Source organism: Thamnophis sirtalis, unplaced genomic scaffold (assembly GCF_051295495.1).
Source record: "Thamnophis sirtalis isolate CommonGarterSnake01/CBP01778 unplaced genomic scaffold, rThaSir2_p1.2 scaffold_8, whole genome shotgun sequence".
Lineage (NCBI taxonomy): Eukaryota > Metazoa > Chordata > Lepidosauria > Squamata > Natricidae > Thamnophis > Thamnophis sirtalis.
This window is the reverse complement of record NW_028261388.1, coordinates 79852238-79875861: the sequence shown is the minus strand read 5'-3', so window position 1 is coordinate 79875861 and position 23624 is coordinate 79852238. Positions and strand designations below refer to the sequence as shown.

At 40.5% G+C, this 23624-nt stretch overlaps 1 protein-coding gene across 2 annotated transcripts in view; it reads left to right on the top strand.

The window, feature by feature from the left end:
* The window catches only part of DNAH5 (dynein axonemal heavy chain 5), a 202374-nt gene extending 179470 nt beyond the window's left edge, over positions 1-22904 (top strand). For both annotated transcript variants that reach the window (XM_087721975.1, XM_087721976.1), the window contains exons 73-79: positions 244-449; positions 1853-2056; positions 3804-4019; positions 6826-7038; positions 9861-10013; positions 13504-13735; positions 21277-22904. In XM_087721975.1, the coding sequence (XP_087578101.1) occupies positions 244-449; positions 1853-2056; positions 3804-4019; positions 6826-7038; positions 9861-10013; positions 13504-13735; positions 21277-21428 (1376 nt within the window). In that variant the 3' untranslated portion in view covers positions 21429-22904. The remainder of the gene's footprint in view (positions 1-243; positions 450-1852; positions 2057-3803; positions 4020-6825; positions 7039-9860; positions 10014-13503; positions 13736-21276) is intronic.
* Positions 22905-23624: the final 720 nt, after the last annotated feature.

Here is a 23624-nt window from a genome sequence, read left to right as displayed (position 1 = left end):
TACATCCTCCAGGGCCGACTCATAGGGTTCCTCGCTGTCGGAGTCTGGTGGCAGCTCCAACGGCTCCTGCTGGGCCACAATACTTATGTATGGCTATTCTTTTCAAGTGTTAGTTGAAGTTATGATTAAATGGGAATTGCAGAAGAAAAATGCAGTTCCAGAAAGCTAAAACAAAATAAGAAAGCTTTTCGTTAAGGGCTTTATAGGAAAGTTTGTTTATAATGGTCAATGACTTTGTTACAGGTGTGAATCAAGATCTCTTGGACATCAGCAATATGGTACAATGGAAGCCAATGTTGTATGCTGTAGCCTTCCTTCACTCCACTGTTCAAGAGAGAAGGAAATTTGGACCTCTGGGATGGAATATTCCTTATGAATTCAACCAAGCCGATTTCAATGCCACAGTACAGTTTGTCCAGAACCACTTGGATGACATGGACATCAAAAAGGTTAATTGACACTAATTGACTGGAAATAAATCTCTAGCAGCTTCTATGAAACTTGAAATAATTTACAATGTTGTCAACCAATCTTCACTCAATGTAATATACTCAATTAACCTTTAATGTTAGACAGCCATTAAATTCACTAGATTAGATTTAGAGGTGAGGATGGATGTCCTGATACCAGATGTAATGTATATTGGATGGCTATAATATGCTGTTGGAAGAGAAAGGAGACAGCTAAAAACAAGAGACAGGGATAGGAAAATAAATTGGGGGAGGATTCCAATTTGATAATGGAACGATTTTTACTTAGTTCACCTACAAAACCGTGCCTGACAAAACCGCGGGGACAAAAGTGCAAGTTTGAAATTGCGCCGAAGAATTAACACAGAAGCGCGCCGACAACAGCGCGCCGACAGAAGCGCACTCTAAACCTAACCCTAAAGGTAACCCTAACCCTAACCCTAACCCTAACCTAACCCTAACCCTAACCCTAAACCTAACCCTAAACCTAACCCTGAACCTAACCCTAACCCAAACTCTTACCCTAACCCTAAACCTAATCCTGAACCTAACCCTAAACCTAACCCTAAACCAAACTCTTACCCTAACCCTAAACCTAACCCTGAACCTAACCCTAAACCAAACTCTTACCCTAAACCTAACCCTAAACCTAACCCTGAACCTAACCCTAAACCAAACTCTTACCCTAACCCTAAACCTAACCCTAAACCAAATTCTTACCCTACCGTAAACCTAACCCTAAACCTAACCCTGAACCTAACCCTAAACCAAACTCTTACCCTAACCCTAAACCTAACCCTGAACCTAACCCTAAACCAAACTCTTACCCTAACCCTAACCCTAAACCTAACCCCAAACCTAACCCTAAACCTAACTCTAAACCTAACCCTAAACCAAACTCTTACCCTAACCCTAAACCTAACCCTGAACCTAACCCTAAACCTAACCCTAAACCTAACCTTACTCTAACCCTAAACCTAACCCTGAACCTAACCCTAAACCTAACCCTAACCCTTAACCTTACCCTTACCCTAATCCTTCACTTAACCGGTTCACCGACCCTTACCTTAACTGTAATGGCGCTTCTGTCGGCGCTCTTTTGTGGGCGCGCATTTGTGGGCACACTATTGACGCCCTGGTTTTATCGCCGCGTTTTTGTCGGCACACTGTTGTTGGGCGTGCTTTTGTCAGGTCACATTTTTACTCTAGTTCAGAATAAGATAATATATGCCTAGGAATTTTCAGGTCTTTCATATGCACGTGGACTTCTAGGAGAGTACCTTCAAGGTCCCTTCCACCTCTATTCTGATTGGTTGATATACATTTATTTTAGTATACGGTTGCATGAACATACCATATATTTTTTTAAAAATCTTTTTCAGGGTGTGTCCTGGAACACTGTTCGTTATATGATTGGGGAAATTCAGTATGGTGGAAGGGTTACAGACGACTATGACAAAAGGCTCCTTAACACATTTGCTAAAGTGTGGTTCAGTGAAAACATGTTCAGCCAAGACTTTTCATTTTACAAAGGATACAATATACCCAAGTGTACTGCAGTGGATCAGTACCTGCACTACATACAGGTTTGTTATCATTAGCAAATAAAAGGAAATTTAAGGCTAGGCTGAAGTTAATAAATCAAAAGCTTTCTTCATTCACAAGGTCATTGCACTAGTATACTTCCTCCTTAATCAAGCTTCCTGTACAGAATTTGCAGACAAGAACTCTGAAGATATATACGAAGGATACTTTAATGTAAATAAATTCATACCAAAATATGGAAGGAACTGAGGAATTAATAATGTGCTATGTAGGTAGATTGAGCTACTGCCTCAGAGCCTCGGAGATACGAGTAAATAAGACATTTGTGAACATTTGGAAATTCTTGATTTAAAAATTGCTTTTGTCTTGATGTCAGTGACAAATAATTTCTTTTTAATATTAAAATCATAACAATGTAAAGGGAGTGGCAGAATGATGCTGTTACCATGACAAAATAGAATATGCTGATGAGCAGTTTAAAATATGTATATAAATAAATAAAGGATATGGTATCAGGGTTACAATTAAACTGAACTATTACCTGTACTTCAAAGCACTGTACAAGTGTTGTTAGATAATTATTCTTTCACCTTATGTAATAATTTCCTGAAACGTATTGTATAAATGAAAAATGCTCTGAAATCTTACTATTCGTTGATATTATCTTTTAAAAGATATATATATATCTATATCTATATCTATATCTATATCTATATCTATATCTATATCTATCTATATCTATATCTATATCTATATCTATATCTATATCTATATCTATATCTATATCTATATCTATATCTATATCTATATCTATATCTATATCTATATCTATATCTATATCTATATCATCTATATCTATATCTATATCTATATCTATATCTATATCTATATCTATATCTATATCTATATCTATATCTATATCTATATCTATATCTATATCTATATCTATATCTATATCTATATCTATATCTATATCTATATCTATATCTATATCTATATCATCTATATCTATATCATCTATATCTATATCATCTATATCTATATCTCTATACATCTATACATCTACATATATCTATATCTATATCTATATCTATCTATATCTATATCTATATCTATATCTATCTCTATCTCTATCTCTATCTCTATCTCTATCTCTATCTCTATCTCTATCTCTATCTCTATCTCTATCTCTATCTCTATCTCTATCTCTATCTCTATCTCTATCTCTATCTATCTATATCTATATATCTATATCTATATATCATCTATATCATCTATATCTATATCTATATCTGTCTGTCTGTCTGTCTTCTCTCTGTGTGTTTGTGTGTGTGTGTGTGTCTGTGTGTGTGTGTACACAAACACATAAAGGCACATTTATAAACATTTATTATATATGTACTGTATATGTATACAATATGTATACACAAACACACTATGCACACACACTAGATGCACACATACACACACATACTGTATACATTACAAATATTCTTTTAGATTCCAGTGTGCTGTTATCTTTTCAGGGGTTTCAATGTTAAACCCGCAATCAATAATGCATTAAAATAGGGATTTTTATCCCTCTCAGTTTTTGCTGCACACTCTCTGATGCTGATATGGTTTTTTTATTTAAAAAAAAAGTTTGCTATTGCCACCGTTTTTTATATTCATTTCCACCAGTAACTTTAGAAGAATCTCTATATTACTCTGCTAGGTTTATTAATAAAAATGTACTGGCCGTCCCTCTGATCACAAGGTAATAAGAGATTATATCTGCTTTATGCACAGGGCTTGCCTGCTTATGATACTCCAGAAGTCTTTGGCCTGCATCCCAATGCTGATATTACTTACCAGAGCAAACTGGCAAAAGATGTGCTAGATACCATCCTCAGCATCCAGCCCAAAGATAGCTCTAGCGGAAGTGGGGAAACACGAGAGGTTGTAGTGGCCAGGCTAGCGGATGATATGCTGGAGAAGCTACCTGCAGATTACGTGCCTTTTGAAGTAAGTTCATAAAATCTTGCGACAGGAAGCATTGGCTGCATTGGAATTGGTTTTCACGTTGCCTAACCCTTTTCTTAATCCCACTTTTCCAAAAATAATACTTTTCAGTATACTTCTAACTGAGATATTATATAAGTAAAGCCAAATAACAAAGAGGCATGTGGTGCGCTTATGACAAAAGAGGTCAATTCCAAAATGGAGAGAAACAGCCCGTTAAATAGCAATAGCAGTTAGACTTATGTACCGCTTCATAGGGCTTTCAGCCCTGTCTAAGTGGTTTACAGAGTCAGCATATTGCCCCTAACAATCTGGGTCCTCATTTCACCCACTTCGGAAGGATGGAAGGCTGAGTCAACCTTGAGCCGGTGAGATTTGAACCGCCGAACTGCAGCTAACAGTCAGCTGAAGTGGCCTGCAATATTTCTTTGATTTCATTGGAAGAGATAAATGATAAAATATACAGATGTCCAAATAATGAAATCAACAAAAAAGGTCAACTGAAAGATATTTGCTCTTAAAAAAAGGAAATTTGCTTATAAAAAAAGGAAATTTGCTTATTAAAAAAGCAAAAAATAAATAAATAAGGGGAGAATATGTACAGACCTATAAACTCTGTATAGCTCACAGTGTAATAGAACATGTGAATTATCTTCCACTTCTCCTTTACCACATATACAAACCCGTTCGGCTATAGGTGTTCTCTTATACCTGCCCTGGAGGAGTGCTGAAGGAAGAATGTTAAATCTGGCTCTGAAGAAAGCTATCCTTTGTTTTGGAAAGATCGGGTCATTTAGATATCTTGCCGATTCCCACACACCCGGTTTGATTCTGTCCCTACTGTGGAGAGGCAACCTATTTGGTTCTTCTTGGAACTCCATGTCCCTCATTCTATGCTCTGCTTGCTCAAAGCCTAGGGACATTAAGAATAATGGTGAGAGCCCATAAGAGCCCAGCTTGTGATCAATTGCCTGTTTCCAGGGGGATGGGAAATTGTCAGTCAACACTAGTGGGGACAGTCCCTCTGGAAAGAAATGCATTTTAAGCCAATAAATGATCCTCATCTTCCAGGCTCTTACCTGAATTTGAGGCATGCCTGTCTCAATTCTTAAACTGGGCAAATGGAGTTCCATTGGGTGCGGCTAAGATGGCTCACAGGAATTTAGTTTCTATGGTTTCTAGCAAGTCTCTCTTTGCAAGGATTCCTGTTTGTGCCCCGTAAAGAATTTGCGCCAATGTTTTGGCCTCAAAATGTTTTAAGGCAGCAGGTACAAACTGACCTCCACCTGTATAAAAGAAATGTTTGATTGCATTTGGGGACCTAATGGCTACTTGCAATGTGTGAGCCAGGTGTGCCTTCCATGTCCCTTGCGAGTGGAACACAGTGAATGAGAGAAAAATAAATCCAAATGAATAACAAAATGAGTAGTTTGCTCAGCCTTCCTGATTAATGTGATCTGCATATGTAGTATTGCCCCACTCCCCATTCAGTTCTGTTTGATTCTTGGAGGCTGCCTGGACATGTCACTATAGTTTTATTGGCAAGTTTTTTCCGAATGAGTTTGCCATTGCCTTCTTCCTAGGACAGAGAGTGGAGAACTTGGATTAGCAATAGCAATAGCAGTTCGACTTATATACCGCTTCATAGGGCTTTCAGCCCTCTCTAAGCGGTTTACAGAGTCAGCATATCACCCCCCACAGTTTGGGTCCTCATTTCACCCACCTCGGAAGGATGGAAGGCTGAGTCAACCCTGAGCCGGTGAGATTTGAACCGCCGAACTGCAGATAACAGTCAGCTGAAGTGGCTGCAGTACAGCACTCTAACCACTGTGCCACCCAACTGGCTTCATGCCTAAAACTAGACCTCATATTCCCCTAGTTTCTAGCCTGCACCAATCTGGCTCTTGCATGCAAATACACTAAAGTATATTTGATCGCTTATTTGGTTTGACTTGGTATTTATGTTTATAATTAGATTTATGCAATCTTTACATTGCAAAGCTTTCTGCAATTTTTTTTGTTTTTCCATAGAGAATTACGGATACATTAAACCTCTAAATATAATACCATTTTTTATACTTGCATTTATTTTCAAATACTTTTATCCCCTAACTGATACAGAGATTTTTTTTTTAAAGGCAAGCTTCTTTTACATGATTTTAGTGTTCAAAGAGTTCATGCTCCATGCCACTTTGGAAAAAACGGTTCCACCACAAAAGCGCGTAGGACAAAATCGCGCTCGACAAAAGCGCGCTGTGACGTCATCACAGCGCGACGAAAAAGTTCCAAAATGTAAAAATAAAGCGAAAACCTTACCCTAAGCCCCCCAAACCTAACCCTAAACCTAACCCTAAACCTAACTCTTAACCTAACCCTAAACCTAACCCTAAACCTAACCCTAAACCTAACCGTTAAAGTAACGAAAAACCTAACACTAACCCTTAACCTAACGCTAACGCTAACGCTAACGCTCTAAAGCTAACCCTAACCCTAACCCTTAACCTAACCCTAACCCTAAACCTAAACCTAACCCTTACCTTTATGTGAATCGGCTTGCTTTAATTTAATTTTTATTAATTTTTATTTGAATTTTTCGATCTTTTTCGTCGCGCTGTGATGATGTCAAAGGCGCGATTTTGTCGATCACGCTTTTGCCGTCCGCGCTTTTGACAGGTCACGGAAAAAACATCTACCCCCCCCCCAATTTCATTTCTTCTGCATAGAATTTTATAGAAGTCAGTAGCCTTGTGGACATGGTAGTCAGCATACTAACTGGCATTATATCTAAATCTTCTCTGTCTCATGTTAGGTAAAGGAAAGGCTTCAGCAAATGGGACCATTCCAGCCGATGAACATCTTTCTGCGACAGGAAATTGACAGGATGCAAAGGATTATTGCTCTGGTGCGAAACACTTTGACAGATCTTAAACTGGCCATTGATGGAACCATAATCATGAACGAGAATCTCAGGGATGCTCTGGATTGTATGTATGATGCACGGATTCCAGAGCGCTGGAGAAAGGTTGGTATTCTTGAACATGGCCTAGGACTTGGATACCTGCGAGACCGTCTTCTGCCGCATACCTCCCTAAGACCAATAAGATCGCACAGGATGGGCCTTCTCCGGGTGCCTTCTGCGGGACAATGCCGGCTGGTCATGCCTCGGAGTAGGGCCTTCTCTGTTGCCGCTCTGGCCCTATGGAACGAGCTACCCCCAGAGACCCGGGCCCTACCCACTCTCATGGCCTTCCGTAAAGCTATTAAAACCTGGCTTTTCCGGCAGTCCTGGGGCTGTTGACCTCTTGATTGAGGTCCAGCCCCCCCCCTTGATTGGGTGCATGTTATGCTTCTTTTTAATTTTGTTGTGTCTTATTGTTTTAAATTTTTTAAAATATTTTTCATTTCTGTAAGCCGCCCGGAGTCCTTCGGGATTGGGCGGCTTAGAAATTCAATAAATGAAATGAAATGAAATGAATTGTTTCATTAGAAGGAAAATAATGTTAGAGCATCATTCTTCTGAATTAACTCCCCTAATCCAGTTATGACATGGTCAAAGCATCTAAACACGCCTACATAATTACTTTTAATTAATTGATTCCTTGTAATTGAAGGCTTGTTCTCATATGTTTATTTGACACCCCAGTGGGAAATTTCTAGGCCATGTGTATAGGAAGGATGTCTCATGTAGTAATTTCTCCATGCCATTTCTGTCTTATCAATTTAGTACAGTGGTGGGTTTCAAAAAGTTTTGGAAGCTCTTCTGTAGGTGTGGCCTGCTTTCCGGGTCCACTGTTGGAACCTCTTCTAACCGGTTCGGTAGATTTGACCAACCGGTCCTACCGAATAAGTGCGAACTGGTAGGAACCCACCTCTGGTACAGGTAGTCCTCGATTTACAACCACAGTAGAGCCCACAATTTCTGTTGCTAAGTGAAACATTTGTTAAGTGACTTTTTTGCCCCCTTTTTAAACCTATCTTGCTGCAGTTGTTAAATGAATCACTGCAGTTGTTAAGTTAGTAACATGGTTGCTAAATGAATCTGACTTCCCCATTGGCTTTGCTTGTGGAAAGGTCGCAAAAGGCAACCATTATAAATATGAATCAGTTTCCAAGTGTCCAAATTTTGATGCACGGATTCCCTTGGTCATGTGTGTGAGAAACAGTCATAAGTCACTTTTTCAGTGTTGTAGTAACTTTGAACAGTCACTAAATGAGCTGTTGTAAGTTGGGGACTAATTCACAAGTGGGTTCCTACCAGTTCGCACCTATTCAGTAGAACCGGTTCATCAAATATACCGAACCGGTTAGAAGGGGTTCCACCAGTGGACCCGGAAAGCAGGCCACACCTACAGAAGAGGCTCCAAAATTTTTTGAAACCCACCACTGGTCCTTGGATATGATTATTCTACACTATCATGCTCATATTTATAAAACTCAGTGCCTCTGTGAAAGGTAAGGATGACTACTGCGTTTGTGGTGCAATCAGAACATTGCGTGTGTTGAAGTTGTTTTAACGCAAACCAAAGATGCCTTTTAAAAAACAAGTTTACATCATATTCTTAAGGCATGCCAGTGCTGTGTGTGAGGTAATTGAAGGTGGTTCTGACAAGTGTCGTCGGCATCTTCATATCCAGTCACATGGGTGGCAAGCCACTCCCATCCGGTCACATGGGTGGCAAGCCACTCCCATCCGGTCACATGGGCGGCAAGCCACTCCCACAAAGGAGGCCACACCCGCAGAGTAAGTTCAAACAATTTTTGAAACCCACCACTGGACTAATTGTATTGCAGAGTCTACTGGGACTTCTCTTTTGTCTAAAAAATGCATTTACCCACGAGCAGCATAATGATCTGCATCCAACAGTAATGTTTTATAAGAGTAACTTGATCCACTTGCCATGTGCTACCTCAAATTTGGGTGGGAAAGGACCAAAAGCTAACTTGATTGAATGTTCCTTCATACAAGGAGGACGATTCTAGTTACTTTTTTCTCTGACATCTTGTCTTTAATATGGATCTTCTGAATCTTCTGAAGATATGAATCTTCTGAAACAAATGCAGTTTACTTTTGCTTCTTCAACACCCAAGTTTTGAGAGATACAGGTTGATAGATGGAAGAGTATAATTCAAAATTAGCTAAACGTAGTTAAATCCAGTGGTAATAGGTATAGTTAAATAAAAATTGATAATGATAGTAATGTATACAATGTTGAGCTGTTATGATAAGTAATAATTGGATGTGAGCAGGGAAGGTTAGAAATATTTTTGGACTATATATAAAGATTATTAATAACAATAATAATAAAAAACAAAATTAGATACAGTCAAGTTTTAACTAATAGGGGGGAAATGTTATGATATAGGATATAGTTAAATAAAGAAAGGATAATGATAATAAATTATATACATGGAGGTTTAGAAAATTTTGGTATCAAATATTATGGATGTTTAGCTAAAACAGGATATGAGGATTTAATGTTAATGGAGGATTTTATAGATAAGTAAATGAAATGCCAGTATGTGCTTATGTATTAAATCTTGGTATATTTTATGATGAAGGACGTTTAAATAATCATAGTCAAATAAAAGTGGAGGTATGATGATGTTAATATAATAAATATTTGAGTTAAGATATTAGAGTTAATATGAATTATATTTGATGACGGTGGAAGAGATGCACGAAAGCCTTTTGTAACCAGCTGATACACTTTCTACAGTATGTAAAGAAGGAGGAGTTGTATGTTTGTTTTGAAAATAAATAAAAAAATTTTTTTACAAAAAAAAAAAGTTTCGAAGCATTGTACAGCGTAGTTTCTTGTACCATGTTATTTTCTCTGTTTCCAGGCATCTTGGGCTTCTAGCACCCTGGGTTTTTGGTTTACTGAACTTCTGGAAAGAAACCGGCAATTTCATTCTTGGATTTTCGAGAAGCGACCAAATTGCTTTTGGATGACAGGATTCTTCAACCCCCAGGGCTTTTTAACTGCAATGAGACAGGTGAAATATCCGATTGCTCTACAATTCTATCCACTTGTTTTGATTTTTATCTGAAATGAATACATGCTGGAGATGTCATCTATTTTCAGGAAAGCGAATGGAGTTGCCTTTGCCTTCCCGAAGAAAAGTAGGGCTGGGATTGGACCTCACTTTTCTTTAACTTGTTTTTTTTTTTCATTTTATGATTGTGATAAACAGGAACAGGGTGTCCCAGTCTTCTTCTTTTACTACCCTGCAAATATTATACTAGGCTTGAGAGAGCTTAAGTCAATAGTAAATTGTTCTGACCCCCCTCGTCCCACACCAACGCACGCCGAGCCAAAGATGCTTTACGGGATTTATTAACAGACAGACAGATCCTTGGCAGCAAACCAGCACAGATAACCCTTGGCAGCAATCCAGCCTGCCAAGCTCACAATACTGTTCTCCAACATTAGTTCCTGCGTTGACTTCTGCAAAAGGGGCCTGTGCACAAGCATTCCTTTTATAGTCTGGAGAGGAGCCTAATTACCACCAGCTGAGTGCAATTACCTCCTGTAACTGCGCAACTGTTCCTGACGCCTATTAGCTCTCCGGTGCCGGGCATCCAGGAACAACTCACTGCTGACGTCCGGATCACACTCCCTTGTCTCCTCCCCACTGGTCCAAGGCTCAGGCGCCTCCTGGTGGCCAACCAGCCTCTCTGTGCCCTGCTCGGACTTGGAACCCTGTCCAGGGTCCTCCACATCCTCCAGAACCGACTCATAGGGCCCCTCACTGTCGGAGTCTGGGGGCAGCTCCAACGGCTCCTGCTGGGCCACAACAGTAAATTATGGCAGGAAAAGATCGTCTTTGAAAGTCCAGGAGCAAAAATCTACCATATTGTCAGGGAAATATTCTAAATCTTAAATTCCAGACTTTATTCTTACCCATGATTTTGACAAGCTGACATTTCTAAATGAAATATATAAAACTGCCTGTTGTACTTGGGCAACTGGTTGTAATGGCTCTCACCAGCTGTTTATATAGCTCACAGTGGAACACAGCAACCAGCTGATTCCTGGCAGCTGCCAACGACTCCTATCATGCTAGGGAACTTCCCTAATTTGGTATTCTGTGTTTCCCAGCAGCCAGTCAGTTGTTCTGTACAACTGTGTGTTTTTGTGTGCATGGCTCCTGCCTAATTCCTATTCTGCAGGGAGGACTCCACTGCTAAAAATATTGTCCAAGTTGTAAAGCTTCCTTTTGTTCAGATGTCTCCTTTGCATGGTGTTTTTTGCTGCCTCTCTGGTAGATTAAAATAATAAGAAACAGAGAACCTGCTGTGTTTGGATTTCTAGGAAGGGAAAAGGGAATTTGCTAACAAGAGGATGTAGACATTAACTGGCTGACAGGTGGCCTCCCCCTTACAAGGAGAGTGAAAGTTAGAGGAGTTACAAGGAAATGTTCTAGCAGTCAAAACTTGAAAACCTGTTTCCATTGGTAATTTTTCAGAGAAAGTTGTGACTTCTGAATTTCAATTAATTTTTGACTCCTTTATAAAGTATCTTTCTAAATCAGTCCCACCTTTCTGATGCTTTTGATAACTAGAAAATGTTACCTTTCTAAACTAGGTTTTAATATAACTTACAGCTGGTTTCCTGAGCAATAAAAACACTGATCAGATGGTGTGTAATTGATTGATTGTTTGATTGATTTCATTTATATGCCGCCCTTTTCCCCGAAGGGGACTCAGGGTGGCTCACAATTTAGTCGGGAAGGGGTACAGACAGGGGGTAAAAAAAACAAAAAACAAACATAACAGTACACAATTTAAAAACACACAACAACCATACCATTCGAGAAGGGGGGGCAGAAGCTTTTTAGCCCCAGGCCTGTCGGAACAGCCAGGTTTTAAGGGCTTTGCGGAAGGCCTGGAGGGTGGTGAGGGTTCGAATCTCCACGGGGAGTTCGTTCCAGAGGGTCGGAGCAGCCACAGAGAAGGCTCTGATGAGAGTAATGAGTTGAGTGAGGATCTATAAAGAAAGAGAAAGAAGAAATATGAAAGAAGTATCAATTAGTAAAGTGCTCACTTGTATACCTACCCATGGAAGTGGTGTTAGAGAGTCAATTTAGTGTGCTGGTTGAGTCACCAGTCTACAAACTGGGAGACTGGGCATGAAGCCACCTAGGTGACTTTGAACCAGTCAGTTGCTCTCAGCCTTAAGAAGTAAGCAAAGACAAACCACTTCCAAAATCTTGCCAAGAAAACTGCGGGGCCTTGACCAGGCAGTTGTCAGAAGTCATCATTGACCTGAAGGAACCAAAACAAACCTTGTTTAGTTCTCACTTGTATATGTCTATGGGGATTCTCAGTCATCCAGGTCATGGTTGTCCCAAAGGTGCTTTTTCAAGAAGCAACTGGACTTTCTGTTTTTTCTTAGAAGACATTTCGCTTCTCATCCAAGAAGCTTCTTCAGCTGAAGAATCTTCTTGGATGAGAAGCAGTGGTGGGATTCAGCCAGTTCGCACCTATTCAGGAGAACCAGTTGGTAACTTTCTAAGAGGTTCAGAGAACCGATTGTTGGAAGAAATCTCCTTTTGTTTTTTTTCCACTTTGCAGGGCTAATCCTGTAAGGAAGGCAGGAAGGAAACATTCTGGTGTTGTTTCTAGCCTAATCTTTATTGACCTGCTTACAGAAACTGTCTCTCCGGTTAACCCTTATTACATTGTAACAGCTAAGGCGAAGCGCCCATCGACCTGAGTGACCTTGAGTTGGCCACGCCCACCCAGTCACATGACCACCGAGCCCCACCTACCCAGATAGTCATTAGGGCAGAGAACCGGTGGTTAAATTATTTGAACCCCACCACTGATGAGAAACGAAATGTCTTCAAAGAAAAAACAGAAAGTCCAGTTACCTCTTGAAAAAGCACATTTGTGTCTCACTTGTCTACATACTATAGAAATTGGTACACAATTAGAAAATCTCAGGAGAAAAAGAAAATATGGGACTCCATTGTATTTTCTGGTTTTTGGGTTCTTTATTCTGAAACAACTTTGGTGGCAGAAATTCTGGTCTAACTGTTCCATAACTGTATCTGCGAGACCGTCTTCTGCCACATACCTCCCAACGACCGATAAGATCGCACAGGGTGGGCCTTCTCCGAGTGCTGTCAGCCAGACAATGTTGGCTGGCAACTACCCAGGGGAGGGCCTTCTCTGTAGCCGCTCCAATCCTATGGAACAAACTACCCCCAGAGATCCGGACCCTACCCACTCTCATGGCCTTCCGAAAGGCTATTAAAACCTGGCTTTTCCGGCAGGCCTCGGGCTGTTGACCTCATGATTGAGGTCCAGCCCCGATTAGACTGGGTGTATGATGTGGTTTTTTTAAATCTGTGTTTCCTCGCTTTTTAACTTTTTTACTTCTTAAAATGCATTTGTTGTAAGCCGCTCAGAGTCCTTCGGGATGGGGCGGCCTATAAATTCATTAAATCTAATCTAATCTAATCCATTGCTTTGAAACAGGAAATAACAAGAGCAAACAAGGGATGGGCACTTGACAGTGTAGTTCTGTGCAGTGAGGTCACAAAGTGGATGAACGACGACGTCTCAACTCCTCCTTCTGAAGGGGTCTATGTGTATGGCCTCTACCTAGAAGGAGCTGGATGGGACAAAAGGAACATGAAACTCATTGAATCTAAACCCAAGGTGCTCTTTGAACCAATGCCCGTGATAAGAATATATGCAGAAAACAACAGTGAGTATTAAATTGAATGTGATTTTGATGATACAGTTAAGACAGGTGGGATTCAGCCGGTTCGCACCTATTCGGGAGAACTGGTTGGTAACTTTCTAAGTAGTTCAGAGAACTGATTTTTGGAAGAAATCTTCTCCCCCCCCCCCACTTTACAGGGCTAATCCTGTAAGGAAGGCAGGAAGGAAACATTCTGGTGTTGTTTATAGCCTCATCTTTATTGCCCTGCTTACAGAAACTTCCTCTCCGTTTAACCCTTATGACATTGTAACAGCTAAGGCGAAGCGCCCATCGACCTGAGTGACCTTGAGTTGGCCACGCCCACCCAGTCACATGATCACTGAGCCCCACCTACCCAGATGGTCATTAGGGCAGAGAACCGGTTGTTAAATTATTTGAATCCCACCACTGATTTGGGAGTATTTCACACTTTAAAATAGGCCATGAATTCTATTGATTTTGTGGCATGAAAGAAAAATGTTTGGATTTTAAATGGAAATGCTTGTTCTTATCAGTCCTTGAAGAACAAATGCTGCCATTTTTTTTATATAGGGTCCCGAAAAGCTTTATTCCTAGTTGCTCTTTTGGGAGCAGAGATATCAAAATACTCCTTATTGAATATGTTACCTAGTAATATGCAAAGTGTATTTGCTTTTGTATTTCTAGCAACAGCAATGCTAACGTATGTGCTTTGTGGATATTAAGAAAGTATAAAGTTGCGTTAGAAGTTGGTGAATTGTGTTCAAAAGAGGATGTTAGTTTGATTTGAAACAATCTCTGCTAAGCCATGATCACCATTTGGAATCACAGGAAGCAAGGTTTATTGGCACAGTTCTTGGACTCTGCAAGCAATCCTAAATTATTCTATGTTAAAAGAAACCTTCACCAGGTCCAACTTCTAAGTTAAGCTGGTTCTGCTACATCTATGTGATCTTTTAGCCTTGAATTGTCGTTGATTAGATTTAGAATGCACTTGTACAATAAAGAAAAAGAGAAAAAAAGAGATGTATGGGGATGCAGAACTCAGTTGGTTGAATCCCACCTTTTTTATTTCCTTTCTCAATAGAAACAATACCTATATTTAAACAGATCAATAGAAATTATTTTATACCATTCCTTTGGCCAGCTTTAGGATTGACTTTGCAATTTTGCAATTACATTTTAGGCAGAATAGCAATAGCAATAGCAGTTAGACTTATATACCGCTTCATAGGGCTTTCAGCCCTCTCTAAGCGGTTTACAGAGTCAGCACATTGCCCCCACAGTCCGGGTCCTCATTTCACCCACCTCGGAAGGATGGAAGGCTGAGTCAACCTTGAGCCGGTGAGATTAGAACCGCTGAACTGCAGATAACAAGTCAGCTGAAGTGGCCTGCAGTACTGCACCCTAACCACTGTGCCACCTCAGCCAACCTCAGCTCTACAGAGTCAGCATATCGCCCCCACAGTCTGGGTCCTTATTTCACCCACCTCGGAAGGATGGAAGGCTGAGTCAACCTTGAGCCGGTGAGATTAGAACCGCTGAACTGCAGATAACAGTCAGCTGAAGTGGCCTGCAGTACTGCACCCTAACCACTGCGCCACCTCGGCTGTACGGACGGGCAGGGGGAGAATAAAAGTGACTAAATAATATGTAAAAAAGAAGGATGCTGCTTTCCCCCCACTCCCCACTATATGCTCAGAAGTAGCTTGAAGTAGGTTAGCCAATGAAGAGGAGACTGTAATAAAATATGCATTTCTACTTCAACTTAAGCTAGATGAGACCTGCTGTGAAAAACCAAATGAAACCCATGAGTTAAGAGAATTAAAAAAAATACATTTCTTCATCTGGGGAAAACCAACACAGTGGCAAAGGATTGCTTTCCACTTAAATTATGGATTTTTTTTTTTTTTAAAATGTCGATCAGCTTAAACCCAGTTTTTTTATACTTGTGAGGATTTTTTAAAACAAGGCTACAAGTTGTTACTTGGTGTGTAGGTGCTCTTGTTGACAGCTGAACGTATAGAGTTTGGATCTGCTTGAGCAAACAAGTCAAAAGTCTTGAAAGTCCAACTTCAGAAGTGAGGGGGAGAAGCTCTGGGATCCGTGAAGGGGGAAACAGCTGTCAGAATTCAACGGCGGGCTGGAGAGACAGACTGTTGCTCTGCTTTCTGAGATTTGGTTCAGAATGTTGGCCTGGAAACAGAAACCTTTTTCTTTCGAGAAATAAAATCCCATAAGATATAAATGCAACTGCAATAAAACCCAAAGCTTTGTAGTCCCCCCCTTTTTTTTTCTTTCAGTAGCAATAGCAGTTAGCAATAGCAGTTAGACTTATATACCGCTTCATAGGGCTTTCAGCCCTCTCTAAGCGGTTTACAGAGTCAGCATATATTGCCCCCAACAACAATCCGGGTCCTCATTTTACCCACCTCGGAAGGATGGAAGGCTGAGTCAACCCTGAGCCGGTGAGATTTGAACAGCCAAACTGCAGAACTGCAGTCAGCTGAAGTAGCCTGCAGTGCTGCATTTAACCACTGCGCCACCTCGGCTCTATATTTGTGACCCCAGCATTTATTTGGTTAAATCTATTTGTTTAACTTTGGTAAGACATATCTGTACAGCAGTGGTGGGCTCCACATTTTTTTTAGAACCTCTTCTGTAGGTGTGGCCTGCTTTGTGGGAGTAGCTTGCCAGCCATGTGACCGGGTGGGCATGGCTTGCCAGCCATGTGACTGGGTGGGCGTGGCCAACTTGTAAAATGTGGTGAAACTCACTTAACAACGCTCTTGATTAGCAACCAAAATGTTGGCTCAGAAACTCTGGCATTGAAGTGTGCAAGTCTTAAAGATGTCAAGTTACAAGACCCTTGCACCCCTAACCCTTTAGGAAAAAAAACCCCAGGGGTGTTCAAACCTGACAGCTTTAAGACTTGTGGACTTCAACTCCCAGAATTCCTCCTCTCGCTCTTCATCTTGATGATGTGCGGACGGGCAGGGGGAGGGAGCTGGAACCGGTTCTAAACGGCACGGTAGATTTGTGGAACCTCTTCTATAGAAGAGGTCAGAACTGGCAGGAACCCACCCCTGCTGTACAGGGAAATGTCTATGGAGCTTCTCAGTCCTCCAGGTCATGGGTTGTCCCAAAGGTGCTTTTTCAAGAGGCAACTGGACTTTCTTTGAAGACATTTCACTTCTCATCCAAGAAGCTTCTTCAGCTCTTCAGAGCTTCTTCAAACTTCTTGGATGAGGAGCAAAGCGTCTTCTGGACAACTGTACAGTTACAACCAGTTCATTTAGTTATCATTCAAAGTTACAATGACGCATTAAAAAGCGACTTATGGTAGTTTTTCACACTTACAACCATTGTAGCATCCTCATGGTCATGTGACCAAAATTCGAATGGTTGGCAACTGATTCATACTTATGTTGGTTGCAATCTCCCCAGGTCGTGCGATCACCTTTCTTACAAGCAAAGTCACGTGAGGAAGCCAGATTCATTCACTAACTTAACGACTGCAGTGATTCACTTAACGAGGGCCAGAAAACTTGTAAAATGGGGCAAAGTTCACTTAAGAAATGTTTCATTTAGCATCAGAAATGTTGGGGGTCAATTGTAGTTACCTGTTGATGACTGCCTAGATGCAGTGCCTATCAAGCTGATTTGCAGGTATATGAAGGGTTTATATATTGAAAACATGTATAAACACCTGTTCTGACCCCACTCATCCCACACCAAACCACGCTGAGCCAAAGATACTTTACAGAATTTATTAACAGACAGGTCCTTGGCAGCAAACCAGTACAGACAAGCTAACACTACAGTTTTCCAACATTAGTTAATGCGTTGACTCCTGCAAAAGGGGTGTGTGCACAAGCAGTCCTTTTATAGTCTGAGAGGAGCCTAATTACCACCAGCTGAGTGCAATTACCTCCTGTAACTGCGCAATTGTTCTTTACACCTAATAGCTCTCTGGTGCCAGACATTCAGGAACAACTCCCTTGGCTCCTCCCCACTGCTAATGTCCGGGTCCCTCTCCCTTGTCTCCTCCCCACCGGTCCAAGGCTCAGGCGCCTCCTGGTGGCCAACTAGCCTCTCTATGCTCTGCTCAGAGTCGGAACCCTGTCCAGGGTCCTCCACATCCTTCAGAGCCGACTCATAGGGCTGCTCGCTGTCGGAGTCTGGTGGCAGCTCCAACGGCTCCTGCTGGGACACAACAAACACCCTTCTCACTTGAGAATGCCATGCATGGTCCAAAATATGAATGGGTCTTATTCTACTTGGATTCTAAGCATAGCATTTAAAATTGCCATTGCATGGATGATCAGTGCCAGGAAAGAAATAAGATGAGTACAGGTGTTGCTTCCCACAAGACTTTTCATGTCAGAGACTTTTAGAGTCATGGTCTTTGTCACAGCTACCTCCCTCAGTGAGCCAGAAAGAAACCACTCAACTCCATTTTGCAGAATTAAGAGTACTTTTACTGGTCATGAGTAGATAGCAGCTAAGCAAAGCAGGATCTGAGGCAAAGGCGCGCGTAATCATAGATATCAATATATGTGACCCAATCCCCTCCCCTTGCTAACCCCACCCCATAGTCCAACCCATACACCGCACAGGTGTCATGTGGGAGACATCTTCAAAAAGCGTCATCAGGTTGGCATGCCGGACAGTTGGCCTCAGCGGCAAATCCTCTACCTGCAACTTAGTAATCAACAACGTTGATAGGGGGAGTGGGCTCCATTCCTGTTTCAGGGAACCAGGTTTGTTCCAAATAACATTGGATGATTTGTAATCCATCATTGCCAGTACAGGCCTGAGTGAGCGTTCTGATTCTGATTGAAGAGCCGAGGTGGCGCAGTGGTTAAATGCAGCACTGCAGGCTACTTCAGCTACTGCAGTGCTGCAGTTTGGCTGTTCAAATCTCACCGGCTCAGGGTTGACTCAGCCTTCCATCCTTCCGAGGTGGGTAAAATGAGGACCCGGATTGTTGTTGGGGGCGATATGCTGACTCTGTAAACCGCTTAGAGAGGGCTGAAAGCCCTATGAAGCGGTATATAAGTCTAACTGCTATTGCTATTGCTATTGCTATTCCAACATCGGTTATCAACTTAAGAGCTCATTCACCCAGCTGGATAGACACAGTATGTCAATTGTCCAGAGGTGCTTTTCCAAAAGGCAACTTCTGAACTGCAGATGTTTCTTGGATGAGAAGTGAAGAGTTTTCAAAGAAAATACCAAGACAGTTCAGTTGCCTTTTGGAAAAGCACCTTTGGGGCAACTGTGACCTGAACCATTGAGAATCTCCAAAGTCAGGAGGGAGGAGCCAACGTCGCGACGGAACATCGTGCGGACTCAACAGTCTGAGTCCGCCGATGACACTTTTGCCCTTGGACGGTCCAGCAGGACCTAAACCGTCCTGAAGAGACGGTGACTGGGAAGACAAAACCTTGCTGGTCGCAGGGACACCGCAAAGTCCCTGATCGACCCAAGGGTAGCGCTTCTAACCAGCGGCAGCCCCCCCAGGCTGACATAGTTGGAGACGGCTCTCGAAGGAAAAGAAGAAGTGAAAGCATTCCATCTGGTGAGGTTTTTATTATTATTATTTTGAGAATCTCCAAAGGCACAACATGTCAATTACTTAACGATGGACAACGTGGCCTCTATATCGTCTGTTCCTTGAGTTCTGACAGAAAGTAGTGTTTTCCCAGCGATTGTAACAGAAGGCCACCTGACTTGACAATCCAGTGTGTTGAGGAGGAATCACTGGAGGTCACTTATCTGGCTTGGAAGAGTAAAACCAATTCCTGTCCTGCAAGAAATCCATATTACTTTTTTTGAGAGCAGCAACATTATTGGCCTCTCAGCGATGAGATAAAAGATAGGTTGGGAAATAGCATTCCCCCCCCCCAACGACTTGTTGGGACCCTTTTCTCCCATCACTGGAAGCATATTACCACTGGACTATGGATGGGCCCTTGGTCTGATACGCTGATAATTAACTTTCCTGGACAAAAGATATCCTGACAATAATTATCCACATTATGGTTCTCTCCCAACTGAATTACTGTATTGGCGTATAAATGTTTCTTTTTTTAAATGGCCTAGAAATTTTAATTATCCCGAAAGGCTGATTAGAGTTGAGCTACTTGAAGAACATATTATGCCTGCGTGTTACATGCTGGACCCAATTCAACATGCTGCTTTAATTTTTAAACTCCCATCTGCTTTGATGTACAATTTCCTGGAGGAGCATCTGCTTTTCTGTCTGTCTCCCTGGAGTGTTAAGGTTATTGTCTGATGCTTTCTTCCCTGTGAAGTGAAACTGTTGAAGTGGTGGAGGGAGTGACATGGAGGTTTAAACGGTTTTTATTCACTCACACAGAGAAACCTTTTGATTCAAATCTAGTTTGGCAATATTTTTTAAAAAATACTTTTATGTATATTTTATTGCTTATTTCACTAAGGAAATCAGAACATTGGAATGCATTTCTGCCATTGCTGTGCCCTTTCACTTGCTTGTAACATGCAAAGATGTTGTATGTCATAAATTTGGCGCATTAAAAATACCTATTAAGATTCCTCATATACATGTTCCATTTCAGGTCTTTCAGAAAGCTTTCCCTCCCCTTATTCTGTATTGTCAAAACCTTCCCTTAGTTCCTTTTAATCTTCCTAAATGTCTTTTTATAAGTGGTTTCACAACTTATCCTTGGCCAAGGTAAGATTTGATAACTTAGCACTCATATACTGCTTCACGTGCTTTACAGCCTCTCTCTAAACATCTTACAGAGTCAGCATATTGCCCCCACAATCTGGATCCCCATTTTACCAACCTCGAAAGGATGGAAAGCTCAGTAACTTTGAGCCGGTGAGAATCGGAACGGCTTGCAGTCGGCAGTCAGCAGAGTTAATCTGAAATACTGCAACCATTGCACCACCATGAATCCTTATTACCGTATTTTTCAGAGTATAAGACGCACCTTTTTCCCCTCAAAAAAGAGGCTGAAAACCTGGGTGCATCTTATACATGGAATACAGCAATTTTTGCATCCCGAAACCATGCCCCATTCACCAAAATGACCGTGCATAGCTTGTAGGAGGCTTTCAGAGAGCTCCTGGGGGCTGGTGAGGGCAGAAATGAACAAAAAATGGCCTATTTTTGCTCATTTTTGCCCCGCCAGCCCTCACTCTAAGCTTCCTAATGCCCTTTTTTTAAAAAAAAATGGGCCTGTTTTTGTGAAAAATGGGCCATTTTTTGCTTGTTTTTGCCCCTCCCCCAGGAACACTCTACAAGCCTCCTAAGGGCTATTCATGCCTTTTTTGGGGGGGGGAAACGGGCCAGTTTTCACAAAAAAATGGACCATTTTTGGGAGGTTTGCAGAGTGCAAAAACTTTTTTTAAATTATTTGCCTCTTCAAAACCTTGGTGCGCCTTATACTCCGAAAAATACGGTTACATTTAAACTCTTGTTGAACATTTCAACTAGTTATATGGATTGAAATTTTATTTGAGTTGTCTCCTAAACTTATAAAAATGAACATTTCTTCTTTGCCTCTTCTTAGCCTCAAAGGATCCGCGCCTGTACTCATGTCCAATCTACAAAAAACCACTCCGGACAGATCTGAATTACATTGCTGCAGTTGACCTACGGACCACCCAACCCCCTGAACATTGGATATTACGTGGCGTTGCCTTATTATGTGATGTCAAGTAATGCTCAGAGAACACCTGCATGCTTGTCTAATTTCCTCCTAGTTGTTTTAGAATAGCCTTTTGTTACATCCTTTATGTGGGCATATGAAGAATCTAGGTGGGCCACAGGTTAGTTTCTATGTATATGTGTGTGTGCACGCGCGCGCGCACACACACATACACACTCTTTTGCAATACCTTGACTTTCTTTTAAATGAGATGAAGAAGCTGAATGTTCAGTTACTAAAAAAACTCACTATTGTATCTTCTTAATCCAATAGTTCTTTTTTAAAAAAAACACCCCACCAAATTGTGGTTTTTATGTAATTTTAATATTATTTTAACAATCATGTTAGTTGAATTATAATTGGCATCATATTTATACAACTTCCAAGTATACCACTATTTGATAATTTCTAAAGGTTTCCCTTCCCTCTAAATAATTGAGTGGCACTTTCCACAAAATTTGTATTTTTACATATAGACATTTAAAGGATTGCCAGGGGTGCTTGGAGTATTCTATGAACTCACAGATGATTTGCTTGCCTCTCTGGAACATTTTCAATTCACAGGACGCAAGCCAGGGTTTACCATAATTTGATAAACAAAGCATTTGTATGATGCATTAAAAATGCATTCTTACAAACTTATTTGCTTAAAAGTAAAGCACATTTAATTTTTTTTAAAAAAATAGATGGAATAATTGTTCTAATAATTTGTAATGCTGCAGAGTATATTGGCAAATACTGATTTGAGGATGAAACACATGAAAGATTTTTTGTTTTATAGTCACTGTATCACGCATTGCAAATACAAAAAAACATATCCAGTTTCCATTGATTTTCATGCAGACAAAAATATATTGATTAATACAAGACTTGAAGAGATGGTGATTTATTAAGCTAAATTTCCAGTTAGCCATCCATGCTAGGAAAACTGGTTTTTGATTAAGTTCTGTGTAAGAGACAGGAACAGTTATCTGGAAATTAACAAGCAAACTGGGTATTCTGCATTAGGTTTGGTGGTGACACGTTGTGCAGGAATGAGGCATTAATTGGCCTCAATTTTTTAATACTTTGAGTATCAATTGTAACATTATTAAAATCATCCAGCATTTAAATGTAGAGATAAGAATACAAAAATGAAAACAGAACTATACACATTGAACTCATAATTTCTGTATTTTTATTTTGCTTCTTTTATAGTTTTGAACCATCGAGAGGAAACTAACCTTTTAAAGCTATTTCTAGAAACTATTCCTTTTCCTTATGCATTATATAAATATAAACCTTGCATTCAAATAGGAAGATAATTTGCGTAGTGCATTTTTTGGCTGGAGAGTAACATGTTTTATGAATGCAGTGAGCTATTACGATTGTGAGAATGAATCAATTTTCCTCCATTCGCTTTATTGTCATCTTTCTTTCCTTTCTGCATTTTTTTCCTCCTTAGTTTTATCACTCTTCATTTGTTTAAAATAAACCATATTTTTGTTTAATTTAGTTTAATTTGTGGTTAGTTTTATTCCATGGAAATCCCTCCCTCCAAAGAAATTTCAAGAGTTTAAGAATGACCAGATGTTATCAACAATAATTTAATTCCCTGAGGAATATGGGGTAAAATGGAACATGTGTTTTAATTTGAGCTTCAAAAGTATTTCAGCAAAACATTTTGTGTTGCCTAAGATCTCATGAGAGAAAATTCAAAATGGCTTAAATCTTCTATGTCCTGTTGGAACAAACTTAGAATATTGGAAGTTCAAACTGCGAAAAAAGGCAATACTTGCTGATCAACCATCTGTAGTAAGAAGAAAATCAATTAAGTCAAAAATTTAGAATCTATTAGAAGGGATCTTTCTCCCTTCTGAACCAAAACCAAAGATATTTTTTTCATTTGTTTGATTTTTAGAGAGAATCTAACACGTTTCAAGAGAAATAACTTCTTGAGAATCCAGGGAGGGAGGCTTTCCTGATAAGAGATTCTCCATTCTTATTGGTGGGAGTCAAAATGGTCTCCTTATCTGTGCTCAGAATCTGGGAACAGTTCTATTTTGTAAGCCTTGTAAAAATTTGAGTCTATTTCCACAAGAATTGCCAATGAAGCGATGCACCTAAATTTATTCAATCCAGTCACAAGCTATAAAACGAATTAACTGGACCAGTTAGAATACTCAAAGTGATATCGTTCAAAATGGCCAAGTTCTGTTTTGGGCTTCCAA